Consider the following 13,936-nt stretch of genomic DNA (forward strand, 5'->3'; position numbering starts at 1 on the left):
CGTTTCTTCTTTCATCGAACGCGTCGTGCTCGTTCGCATAATCAATTAATACATTGTCGCGATCGTACTGATCGCTATAAAATATTCGCGACAATGTGACTTTCAAAAATATCTTTTTCTTAATATCCTTTTTAATTTTCTATCATCTCTTTTCCTTCTTTATTTCTCTCTCTCTCTCTCTCTCTCTCTCTCTCTCTCTCTCTTTTCTATCTCTTTCTCTCTTTTTTTCTTTTTTTTTCTCTCTCGTCCGACTCTCGATAAAAATCTCGATGTAACGAGAGCCGGTTGTCATCTCTTTCAAATAAATGAATATAGATACTCATCGACGAATATAGATAATGTCATATTTTGTATAAAAAAAAAAAGAACGTTCTCTCATTCCATTGTACAAAGACTCTTCCGAGCCGAGGAGACCCACTTTAGTGGGATTTAATTAAATGAATTTTTTAACAAAAATATCAGCTGTACTTACTTACCATCATTATTAACTCTCAATTACTTTTCTCTCGTTTTCAATTGCAGGAGATTTAAAGAAATACAGGAAACAAGGGAAAAAGAATCAAGAAATGCGAAAGATTTTCTCCACGTATAAACCTGTATTTTATTATACAACACGTTAAGATGTTATATCTATATTAACACGTAGTCTTTGGATACCTTTGATAATTTGATAATTTAATTAGTTATTTATTTCTTTTTTTTTTTCTTTTCTTTTCTTTTCTTTTTTTTTTTTCCTTCTTTTTTCTCTTTCTTTTTTGGTTATTGTGTTAGTGTATTTTAAATTATTCATTTTACGAACACAGACAGAACGAAATTGTTCTTTCATCTCATTCAGTTATTCTGAACGCGAGCGTAAAAGGAATTATGTCAAATAATTTTGATTTAGCAATTAAACGTGCGAAGATGTGTCAATAAACAAATGAAGAAATCGATCGAGCGGAACACCGGCTTTATTGTATCTAAAATTATCGAAGCCTTCAAAGAGTGACAAAAAGGAGTGATCATTGGTCTCTAATCAATACCGTGTACACCGGTAAAGCGTTTTTATGGTACAAATCGTTGGCCAGCTCGCATGAAAGTTCCACAAGGATCGGAGAAAAAAAAAAAAAAAAAAAAAAAAGAAAGAAAAAAATAGGAAAAGTCGAACTCGCCTCTTTTCAAGTCCGTACGGATTAAATAACGTACGATCCTACGTAAATGCTACGTACTCGAAATAGTTTGTACATTGAAACAGCCTCTACGATAAAACACGTATCGACCTACCTATTTAATTTGTCTAAAATTAGCGAAACCTTGTAGGAATCGTTTACCCATAATAATACATTATGCCGATGAAAAAGACGATAATATTTATCGTATGGCGTGTCCAGTCTTGATTATCGGTCCATTGAGGAACCTAACTAATTAACTTACTCTCCCTCACTCTCACTCTATCTCTTTCTCTCTCTCTCTTTCTCTCTCTCCCTTTCGCTCCATCTCTCTCGCTCCATCTCTCTCGCTCTTTCTCTTTCTCTCTCTCTCTCTCTCTCTCTCTCTCTCTTTCTCTCTCTCTCTCTCTCTTTCTCTCTTTTAACATCAAGATAAAAATTGCAATGATTTTCTGTTCTCGGACGAAACACTAACGACACTTTCCTCGATAACTCGTGAACGATGACAAAAGTGGGATGCGTATATTGTTCTTTCGTTTAAATGCTATATGTATGTATATATATATATATATATATATATATATATATATATATATATATATATATATTTATATACGTAGATATATGTATATGTATGTATGTATGTATATACATATGTGTGTATATATGTGTGTGTATATATGTATATATATACATATACATATATGCATATATATATATACATATATATATGTATATATATACATTTATATATATATGTATGTATATATTATTGGAAGGCGAGCTGTCTTATTGTGAACCACTCTAATTATAAAAGTGAGACAGAATTATTATCTTGATTGATCGTCGTTCATCACATCGTCACTCGTGAAAGTTCGAAGTAATATGAACAATTTTTCTTTGAGGAGACTCAATAAGATGCCCTCGAAGCATCTCTTTCGGTTACCTATATTAAAAGTATTCTTATTTTTCCCTCTTTTTATTCCAAGATCAATACTCGCAAGTTACCCCGAAGTAATCGAGGACTGTAAAGGGTCTCGAAAATGATAGAGAACACGTTGTATGATACTCTCGTTAATTTGACAACAATTAACGCGAAACGCGCGATATGACGTTTTATACCTGCATCAGTATTTTATCTTTTTTTTTTTTTCTCTCGTCGTACATCGATCGATCGATCGACGAGAAACGTAAAAAATCAATCAACGTCTGTCTTTTTATCTTCTTTTTGATTATCATGTCCCTTACTGTCTTCTTTTTTCTTTTTTTTTTTTTGTTTTTTTTGTTTTTTTTTTTGGTTTGTTTTTTTTCTATACAGACATCGATTCATAGCCAATGACGCGAATACTACAGAAAAAAGCTCACTAATCTCTTCGTGAGAAAGAACGTCGTGCTTAACATCTCATAGCACCTTTTTTTTTACACGACTAGCATCGCGGATATGTTATTACAACGAACTTTAATATCTTAGGATATCTACTTACAACCCCTAATACGGTGCATTAATCATTATTTTCTCACAAGGAGCGAAGTACATATGTGTTATGCGTATAAATGATTTTAAGGGTTCGATGATGCTAACGTTTAACACGCAGAAAACGCTACTCGTTAAATATTTAAATCTTATATCATTCTCACTACAACACTTTCGGTCTCACTTTCGTCGAACTCGCGATGAAATTTTTATCACTGATACGATTTCGCTCGCGTCATTGACTAAAATCGATCTATCATACGTCGATGACTAATACAAAATACTGCTTCGCATCATCGTATATCATCGCATTCGACGATACACGAATATTGCAGATAACATTTCAAGGAATTAATATATGGATGACGTACGAAGAAAAAGAATACATCAACGACGCGCTTTACTTTCATCGCACCTAATCCGAGGGCGCATCGAAATTAAGGCACCACCATTCGACGATGCGAATGATCACTTGTCAAATGAGACTACTAATATTCACGAGATCGACAAGAATATTCTCGTGCGATTTACGAGCAAAATTGTCGATCGTCTTTATCGTTTTGACTAACGTTTCGTTAAAAATAAAAAAAAAAAAAAAAAAAAACAAAACTAACAAAGAAACAGGGAAACAAAGAAACCAAAAAAAAAAGAGAAAAAAAAGAATAGACAAAAGAAAACAACACCTTCGTAGCATACGAGCGAGATTTTTCTACGCGCGAATCATCGAACTTCTGCACCTCGGTGCTCCTAGCTAGAAGCGCATTTTTCTGTAAACTTACGTATCTCAAACTTTTTATTGCTACTCTTGTATCGCAAACGCATACGCGTTCCAATACGATATTGACTCCTTTTCTTTTTCGTTTTTCTCAGTTTTTCTGTTTTTTTCTTTTTTCTTTTTTCTTTTTTCTTTTTAATCGTCCCGCCTTTATTCTCCTTCTGTGGTCGATCGAATCTCAGTCTCAAACTTTGCTCACTTAACTCTCGAAAATGGAGATATCTAAATTCCGTGACGTTTCAAAGTCATCGAGTGTCCTAGCAGAGTGTCTCTATCGATATTTTTGGGATTGAGAAGTTGATAACGTCGTTTAAGTAAAATAAAATAGATAAGAAAGAAGAGAAAAGGCACTGGCGTGCCTAATATTAACCTCGCCATCATTTTCTTTTCTCATTTCATCGGCATACCTCGTAGGTATACCGTTTTAAATTGTCTTGCGAGATCGGCCATTAGTCAAACGGTCTCCTCCGTTACGCTTCGCGGTATTGGTAGTACGCTGATGCTAAAAAAAAAAAAAAAAACAAATTGTCAAAATATATAGTAATATCTCATAAAGTATTTCTTGATTATTAAAATTTAACTAATAGCAAAATTGTTTCCCGGTGAAGAGAGTACATGTCAAAATGCAAATGCAATCAAAATGAATCTGAAAATACTTCAAATGTCTCTATATCGTGTGACTTGTTCTGTAACGATTTACAACAATTAATGTTAGATTTATGTAATCTGTCAGATGAAAGAATCAAAAGTTGCATAGTCCGATACTATGTTAGATATTCAACGATCGATCGATTTATGAAGGACAAAATCAATAAAGCAGACTTTCATTTATAACTACGTACAACAAACAATAGTACTTTTTTGTTTCGCGTTACTTTAGCCTGATCATTGAACTATAACGTGTAAACTCGATGTTCTTACATCACCACATGTATCGACTTATCGTGCTGTATGTTCTTAAGCTGGTTGCGCAATGATTTGCATATAAGCACATGGCGAGTCGAGTCAGGCTCGTTTCATGAATCGTTGCAACAACAAGCACGTTGCATTACCATCGACCTATTATTTGTGCAATCTACAATGCAATGACTCTCCAAAAGCAACAAAGTTTATGATAGCATACAGCGTTGATGATTTAGTAAGCGTTTGATTTCAAAATAAAAAATTTGAAATCGATAAGATTAGTAGATTGGATTTGCAAAGCGAATGTCGTTAATGAGCATATAAAGTGATAGCCTAGCCCTACCAACAAGTTAGTTTACTTGGCGATGCCGGCTATCCTCGTGTCGTCTTGCATTTCAACGACGATAGTATCAGGATCGGGTACCCTGTTAGCCGAGATGCATCCATTGGCTAAGGTTGTGGGCAGTACTGTTTCAGACTTAAAGCGATGAGAAATATCGATTAGTAATGATAATTAAATATCCTTAAAGAACATTAACATTAATTCTAATTTACCTGATAAGCTGCTGCGTCCAATGCCATCAGTTCTTTTTTGGACAATTGCTCTACTACAGCAGCTGCATAACAGTCTCCTAACATATTATTGGTCGTCCTTATACGATCTCTATAAATTATATTTTTATATAAGATAAATAATTTTACAGAAGATATCAATGTGATTAGTATAATTATAAAGTATAAGAAAAACAAAAAAAAAACAAAAAAGAAAAGAAGGAAACTTACACAAACCAGTCAATAGCAAAGAGAAGAGAAACATCATGAACGGGTGCGTCAATGGCACTCAAAACAACTAGTAATAATACTAGAGCTGCACTTGGAACCGAAGCTGAAGAAACGGATGCTGCTGTGGATGTTAAACTGTAAAGAAGAAAAACAGTCTTTGTTCAATGAATTCATTGCAGATTATTGAATGAACATTTAAGCTATTGAGCTTACATAACCGTGATGATTTCTCCGAAACCCAAAATGATCCCGTTCATCTGTGCGATGAAGATACTTGCCACCGCGACGAAGAGCGCGGTACCGTCCATATTGATGTTGCACCCAATCGGGAGGACGAATCTGGTGACTCTGGGATCGACCCTGAGCTTCTCGGTCATCAGTCGAAAAGTAACGGGGAGTGCAGCAGCCCTGTACAAAGCTATGTTAGAGAAACACCAGGCCAACGTTCTCGTTAGTAATAAAAAAGGATAAATCCGCATGCCCCAGGGTTGCTGCCGATAAGGATCATTCTGGCGTTAAAAAGAGATCTTTTCTATCGATTAAAAAAATTTTCTTTCTTACGATACGATTTTAGAAATGTATAGTATCATCGTATTATTACATATGCATGTATAAAAGTGTATATGAAATGATTTGGCAGTAATAATAGTAATGATAACAATACGGAGAGGTCATTTCATGCTCACGAAACCGAATGATATGCAAAACGAGTCAACTAAGACTCGTTCGTCTAAACTATTTTCGTTTCTAGATGTACGAACGGGAGAAGGATCGAGAGACATCAGAGAATCTATCAAGGACAGCCAGAATGACCGTGACGAAGAACTGAAAATCAAGTGGCATTAATCACGGATTAAAGTCGAAGTGCCCTGCGAACGGTCCTTTCCATATAGCGTTGACTTTAATCAAATCTGCAACAGACAATTGTATGTACCTTCATCTGCGGCCATCAAATACTTACCAAGGGCCACCCTCGGTCACTCTCTATCTCTATCTCTCTCTCTATCTCTCTCTCTCTCTCTTTCTCTTTTTGTCATTGTCAACCACCTGCAAAAGGTCGCGTGCAGCGCGTGTTCTAATACATCATCATGATATTCATATAGTCTCTGTTCAGATACACTGATAACTCAGTGTCTCACAGTCACAGTGTACGCACAGTTGTGTACGTTCTTTTCTGGAAAAAGTTAATCCACAGAGAAAACAGGTTGAATTAGATATGTATTGTCGATGATTCGACGTTAACGATGATAATAGCGAATGGTTAGGTCCAGGGTGAGGGAGAGAGGATCGAAGGAAAGCTGGAGGTCGACCGCTCTGGTTAAACCACAGATTTCCATCGGAGACGTTTTGTAATGGCTAAAGGAAATGGATCCATGGAGTGACGTAGAAGTGATATTTAAAAATTTTTTCTATATTTTTCGTGCGACTCTAAAGTATTGCAATTTTGATCAAGGAGGGTAACTTCTGAAAGACACTTTGAACAAGACAAGTTTAATTTTAAAGAAAGAAGATTCGATTTAATTGTATTCTTCGAATAAAATAAGAAACTTATAAAAAAGACATGGACGATTATCATCACGACGAAATATCGGAAGTATTACGTGATACTCGATGATTTTGTTCAAGATCAATAAATTAAATTTTTTTGTACTTTTTATAAAAAGTAGTTCTACGTCAATGACTTGGGATATGGAAAGGTAATTGAACTGGAAAAATGATCGTTGCTTCGCGCGATCCGCACAAATGAATGATCAAGATGTAAAAAAGAATGATCGCACGTGGTCCAGCAGCTCTCGCCAGTCAAGGACGTCCCCGTCAAACCTGGAAGAGCGGGCTCGGCGCAAACAACCAATATTTTTCCAGTTCCTTATTTTAAATCTTACAAAATGCTAATAGTTAACTAAATAACGATGAAGAAATTATCAAACGTGGAGCCCTCCTCGATTTTCGAGAAAGCTTCCACGCCACAAATCAGTCCAGGTAACACGGAGTCAGCCGATTTCCGGTTTGAACGATATGAAAAATTTTCCTGAAGAGTTCCACCATCGTTGAAAAATTGATAAGGATTAGATATAATATATTTTTATGCGCGTTACGTGGAAATCTTTCACTCCGGTAAACTCAAACTTCCGAAAATTGAAATCGATTAATGATTGAAGGAAGTTCGAATCACGGAGTATCAGGTACCGGTAGTAATCCACATCCTAAGTGCCACCCGGAACTGCATACCTCTCTCCCTTTCTCTCTCTCTCTCTCTCTTTCTCACTTTTTCATGGGGCATGACGAGCTCTCCTCGCGAACAACGCGATAACAATAGAGAGATTGTGTAAAATGTCAAGGAAGGATGGGAAAGGAGATTACGGCTAGAATTATACAACGTTTTGTCGACAAAAAAAAATTGACACGTTCCACAAAGGAAACGATTATGCAGGAAGATAAAAGAATATCTCTCAAACGCTGTATAAATCTGTGGGCCAAATTTTGGAACGGATACGGGGACCACGGCCTCGTAAAGCCACTCCACTCGGCTGGCTGAAACACATTGTTTCTATAAAAAATCGATTCAAGTCGTTTCGACACGCCCTTCCGTTTCTCGAAAACGTTCACTGTCTTCACGTCGTCATCGATATATCGTGCGCGTGCAGATTTTGGACGATCACCATCACGCAAGAAAGTCACATGTGATAAATAGAAAAATCAATCGAGAAGACGATGGGAAATTATTTTCAGTGGGAAGAGAAACTGAGATTAGTTTTTTTTCTGTTCTCTTAATGATCAGAGGAAACAGAAAAGAAAAGAAAGTGGAGAAACAAGATCGAAATCGACAATGACGATGACGACCGAGGCCCCTTAAGGCAGGCGTGATGGGTTCTCTGAAGGTCGGGCTGGGATTCGAAGGTCGACGACTCACGTTGATGCCATGGCGAAGGCGGTGAGTGTACCCTGGGCGAGGCCGGCGTAGAATCTAAAGGGGTTCTTTCTCACGAAGGCCAGGTAGATCAGCTGCATCACCACCAGCTGATAGAAAAAGACACCGATCACGATCGTGACGATGAACCAAGCTAGCTGCGACATTACCAGCGCCAGATCATTCACACCGAGGACTTTTCCGGCTATTACCGAAGTTATACCTATTGGTGTCATCCTGTGTAATCAAAAGATTATGATTAATCATCAATATTTTTTTAATTCTTTCGTTATCTTTAAGATTTACTCACCACATCACAGTGGAGACCATTCGCATAATGACCTCGAAAACAGCCTTGAAGAAATCTATCACAACCTGACCCTTCTCACCGAGGGTACCTAGGAAAGTGCCGAAGACTAGACAAAAGAAGACGATGCCTAAAGTGTTGGTACCACTTCTATATTGGATCACTCTGATCAGGTCTTCTTCACCGACCACTTCTACCGATAAACCATCGGTTTGATTTTGTATCGGTGGCTTTCTCGGTACGTAAACTGTATGTGCCTTTAACATCACATCCATGATTATTATTTTATATTTCCTTTTTTATCGAACAAAGTAAAGAATATCATTTACCTGTTGAAATGCAGCTTGAAAGAGATTGTCAGGAAACATGTTCCTAAAAATAAAACATATAAACGATTCAATTAAATGACGTCTCTACACTCGAGTAGCCATACTCTACACTCGAAAGGACACTTTACGTTTCTACACATTTTGGAGACTTTGAACGAAACGTTTAATAGAGCCACCCGTATAAAGAAAGATATCACGGACAAGGAAAAAGTGTACTTCGCGCATGAATAAATCACGCACGATCGATGCACATCTATTTTGGTCTTTGGCCGAGTATAGTTTGGTGTTCGTGATCACAATGAAAATTTTTCGTTTAAAAAGTTCGGTGATCGTGAAACCGACCGACCTTAATCCTTCAGCATGGAAACTACGATAATTCACCTTTGTGCTTTTCGCGCGAGTGCTGTCTTACGAGTAAAATCTTCCACTATTGCGCTTCCATTCTCACGCGATAAACCATGGATCGATTTGATTCGTTTGAAAATAAACAAGCTTATTAAATAATATAAGAGAAATAAAGAATCTGTTAAGAATGGAAATAATAAATATTGGCTCGACGATTTTAATTCGGAATATATATGAAAATGTCAAGAGGATAAAAGTAGAACTGTTCATTACCTTCCTAAATCCAGAAGGCTGTCCAAGATGTTGACGGCTCTGGCATGAGTCGGAGGTATAATCGATTCTCTGATTCCTGGATTTCCAGGGTGAATAACGAGAACAAGGATAACTCCTATTACGGCATTGAGAAAGGATGTGAGTATGAAATAGACGAGAGTTCGTACGGCTATCATCCCATTCATCCTAGCATTCAAACTTGCTGAACCTTTGAAGTAAAACGAACGAACGTTATTAAAGAGAATTAAAGGTATTATTTTTTCGTTATATTTCTAAATTAAACTCACCTGATATGAGACTAGCAATTACCAAAGGTAGAATCATTAATTTCAGTATTCGCATAAAAAGTTCTCCAGGATAGCTAATCAGCATTACAGCGTCATCGCCAAGGCCCAATGGTCGCAAACCAAATCCTTTAATTATACAAGATCATTTGTAATAAAATATACGAAGGAAAAAGTAGACTGAAAGAAATTATCAACTCTTTTAGATTGAAGTAGCTATTGAGATAATTATTTTTCTAATTGAATAAAGTTTTCTTGAAGTAAGATGTTGCTGGATAATTTGCTAGGAAACGTTGGCGTTTCATCGTATTTAAGGAAGAGTTAATAAGGCGTTCCGACTTAGAAGCTCGAGAAAAGCATTTTGTAAGTTTCTCTTCCAAGAAAATTCTTTAAATAATCTTTCAACTGGACGAGGAGAGGATTACCGAAAACATAGGTGGATGTTTACGTGCTGCAGAGCATAACTCAATATGAAGACGCAAACTGCCCTTGAACCTTCCAAGGGGTCATATAAAGAGCAAAGTGCTTGAAAGATACGAGTTTAGTAAGATCGAGTTTCGGTAGGAAGTTAATTAGATGAGACTTTTGAAGGAAACCTCTCATCGATGATTGACACCTTTTAACGGGATAATGTGACCACCGCAAGAGTTTTACGTAACGAATGGTAATTTCAAACTGGGTCGTCTATAACGCACAAGTACACACGTAATCAATTCCATTCCCGTTGGAAAAATATTCTTTTTATTTCGAGTAAAATCAATGAGTATTTCTCATTATGTTGTCGTTGGCAAAATTCCCAATCGAACTTGCGATTATGGTTCGAACATCGTAGATATGAAAATTCATGAGGAGAAGCCTTGAAGATACGGGGAAGCGTTTCTATGCATAAACGTTTTTAACGAGCCACGTGCATGATATTTCTTTTTGAGTATATTTTCTACTTACTATTTATCATTTCCATGATAACGGTACAAATTTTCCAAATATTTTACAATAATGAATGAATTCTCGAAAGATCTATGAAAAATTAAATATTATTTCATTTGAATTTATATACTATATACTTTGAATTTCCAAAAAAAATATATATATGAAAAATTAATTACCACTTTTTAATTTTCTCAAACATTTATGATATGTCGATATGTGCTTAATACATTTCTTCTCTTCTCTCTTTATTCGTTAAATTAATTAAATGTTATTGGATAATAGTGCAAAAGAGTATAATCGAACGATAACTCGTATTCATTCTCTTTATAGATGAAATAATGCAAGAAAAACACGTACATTATCAATATTATTGAATTCTCACACTTTCTTCGTTCCCCGTGTAAAATCTATATCGTTGACGTGGAAAAATAAAACATAATTCTCATAGACTAAGCTTTATCGATCGACGCAAATACCGTCCTGCAATACTCTTTGCATAATTATCTTTGTAAAATAGTATCTCTTCTACACAAGTCCACGAGATTATAGTTAGCTTTGATTTCTAACTTAATTAAATATTTATGATAACGTAGCGATCAATGTAATGTCATCGGCTATTGAATTATCAACGAAGGCATCGTAAGCTTTCGATCATACTTCATTCATGGCCGTGAATAACAAGAAAAAAAAAAGTGTCCTAGATAATCCAAAACTGATGCCATTAACGAAGATTACTTAGTTATATTATTTTCCTCGTCGCATTATATAGTTATAAACGTTTGAAATATACTGTCAATGAAATTGCATTGAGGATACAAAGAACATTAAAGTAAGAGTCCACGTGATAAATCGTTTTCACGATATGCCAAGAGCAGCTATATGCCAAGGGAACCAAGGCCAACGGAAATATAGAGGACAATGTACATATGATCAATCATGAAGAAAAAAAAAAAAAAAAAAAAAGAAAAAAAAAGAAGGTGTTTCACTATGGACAATAACGATAAGTATCTGTTGTTTGCTTCAACAATAACGAACTCGATCGAATGTAAGAAAAACGTACGAATGTTAGTGATAAAATAGTTTGTTATTTGGTTAAAGTTTTAGACGTCTTTTAACAGTAATAATAAAAGTATTCGTCGAAATAACTTCATCAAATTATTTTATTTTATACGATTTATAGTTTCGAGACAATACTTGAAAACTTATTTGCTTTTACGATATATTATTCTTTGTAAAGGAAGAATAGAAAAGCGATGTGAAAATTTGAAAGGACAATAACTTTAATGTATATGTACCCAGCCCGATATTCTCTTCTCGTTCTATAGACAAGCAATTACTTATCGACCATGCATTCGCATATATGCACTTGGTTCGTGTGTTACTTCGACATCCGTAGAATCCATTGATTATCGAGAGTACACGTGTGACACGATGTGACAGAAATACGAATGATGATTATTTATTAATGCGTATTTTTGATCACATATCATAAAATTTTTTTTACTTCTAACAACTTAAAAAATACTATTAACTAATATTTTAAACGATTATTCAGCGAACAAAACTAATTACATAAATATTGGAAAATCATTAATTCGAGCAGAGCGTTAAATATCGAATATAAAATTGAATTTTGAGAATAGATATAACGCGTAGTATGATAACTGAGGAGAAGAAATTATCCATTATATTAGCTTCGATGATAAATTATTAATCCACGCTTTATCCTGTAAAGTGAAAGCCGTTTGACCCATCCCTACCCGAAGTTTATAAATAAACAAATGCGGTTACCGAGAAACGAGAGGGTAAAATTGCCTTGTTCTTAATATCAATAAAGGCTATCGTAAAAGAAATCAATCAATCTTATCGCATTTTATTCGAAGCAAAAAAATTTCTAGTTAAAGGATGAATACCGTATGTACGTTCTTAATGTATGATCAATAATTTATCGATCGGAAATAATTTAAATTAAAAGCTGTAACGTTTTTATAGGAATTACCTACCAAGGATCACACCAAGAAGTACACCGGACAGAGTGATCATAAGCAAGAGATTTTCCCGCATCCACTTCCTAGTGTCGGCGGTCACCTTGCGGGGACCCTGAGAGGCCGAGACGTCCTGCCCGTCCATCTTGGCGAACAGGTACTCCGAGAAGCGCGCCGAGGACTTCTCCTCCATCTCACTTGGCCGCCAACAAGAAGCGGCGTAGGAAGCGGTGGTAACGTTTGCGGAGGAGGCAACCGATCCGCTCGTCGATCCTTCGATCGATTCTGCCGTGCTCCCTTCTCGCGATCTCTCGCGGCTAACGGCGGGGCCCCGGCAGCACCACGACAACGACGGGTTGCCGTTTTGGGAGTGTTGAGATAAATCCCTGCGGAACGAGCAATCGCGAGCGCCTACCAGACGTCCCAACAGCCTGCCGGCCTTCTCGTTGCCTATTAACACGATCGTGGTACTCGAGAGATATTCGAACGTTTCGAGAAATCAACGAGTCTTGTTTCCCTCCTTTATCGGAATCTTATTACGGAAGAAGAGAACTTTGTCCTCTCCGAAAAGAGAGAAAGAAATTTTTACACAACCGATTGTTCTTGATTTAATCGCAGAAGGAACTTTGATAAATGTTATTTTTTCTTTCTTTTTTTTTTTTTTTTTTTGTTTTGTTTTCTATCTCTTCGAGAAACAAGTAGTAGTCTTGAAGTGATCTCTTCACGTTTGAAGCTTCACGATAGGATCGGAAGAATTGCCACTGTTGCACAGGGTCAGTTACCTTCGAGATACCTGCTCAACACCCTACCAACGATATCACCCTTCCTCCCCTCTCTCGTATTCACAGAACGACGATTCAGAAGGTGGTTCCGCCTTCCTTCCTTCCTTCCTTCCTTCTTTTTTTCTTTCTTTCTTTCCTATATTTCTTTATTCGTTTCACGTTACTTAGCTTCCTCCTTTTCTTCTTTCACTGAGAATTATTTAGATTTTTGGCACGAGGTCGATCCTCGTTTATGACCTTCGACTGAAATGGACCCTCCTGATGACGACGATGCTGACGTAGTAACGTTGTTGATCTTGCACTAGCTTCGATGTGATTCTCGCAAAGGATGAGCCCCGACTGGGCCGGTTACCGGCGGACATTGCCGTATTGATTTCCGTGACGACCCCTTCTGTCTTCTCTCACCCTCTTTTCATCCTTCTCTTATTCGCAACCGTGAGCTCTGACGAGCAGGCGCATGTGCGAACTCAGACCGCCTAACTCGGTCGCGACAGAAACGAGGATACGTGCCGATGCTGATACCTTTTGCTTGCTCGATCGCACGAGAGACGAAAGTGAGATACTAGAAATGGAATGAGAGAAAGCTTTGGGACAAAGGAAACGAAGGGAAGGGATTTTGCCGAAGGGCAGAAAAGCTTTTCATCGTTCGAACGCGTTATTATTGTTTAAAGTCCTATGCGTCTGTCGAGAGAGAAAGACATTCGGAAATC

The 13,936-nt window shown here is 36.8% G+C and overlaps 1 protein-coding gene across 3 annotated transcripts; it reads right to left on the reverse strand.

The window, feature by feature from the left end:
- Nucleotides 1–576: 576 nt before the first annotated feature.
- LOC124953030 (excitatory amino acid transporter) lies at nt 577–13,594 on the reverse strand. Of its 3 annotated transcripts, none has more exons than XR_007102097.1 (12): nt 12,463–13,594; nt 9,533–9,658; nt 9,246–9,453; nt 8,628–8,670; nt 8,302–8,555; nt 7,995–8,228; nt 5,297–5,491; nt 5,084–5,218; nt 4,856–4,964; nt 4,660–4,778; nt 3,768–3,899; nt 577–3,668 (listed from the first exon to the last, which is right to left on the reverse strand). XR_007102097.1 is itself a non-coding variant. In XM_047503824.1 (12 exons), exons 2-12 carry the CDS (start codon nt 12,635–12,637, stop codon nt 3,851–3,853), a joined length of 1,647 nt encoding a protein of 548 aa, XP_047359780.1. In that variant the 5' UTR covers nt 12,638–12,894; nt 13,227–13,594; the 3' UTR covers nt 577–3,850. The 3 variants fall into 3 exon arrangements, 2 of the variants coding, with proteins under 2 accessions (XP_047359780.1, XP_047359781.1); XM_047503824.1 differs by having other exon boundaries at nt 577–3,899; nt 12,463–12,894; nt 13,227–13,594; XM_047503825.1 differs by having other exon boundaries at nt 577–3,899; nt 4,644–4,778.
- Between the last annotated feature and the right edge of the window lie 342 nt (nt 13,595–13,936).

The sequence above is a fragment of the Vespa velutina genome, chromosome 11 (assembly GCF_912470025.1).
Source record: "Vespa velutina chromosome 11, iVesVel2.1, whole genome shotgun sequence".
NCBI lineage: Eukaryota > Metazoa > Arthropoda > Insecta > Hymenoptera > Vespidae > Vespa > Vespa velutina.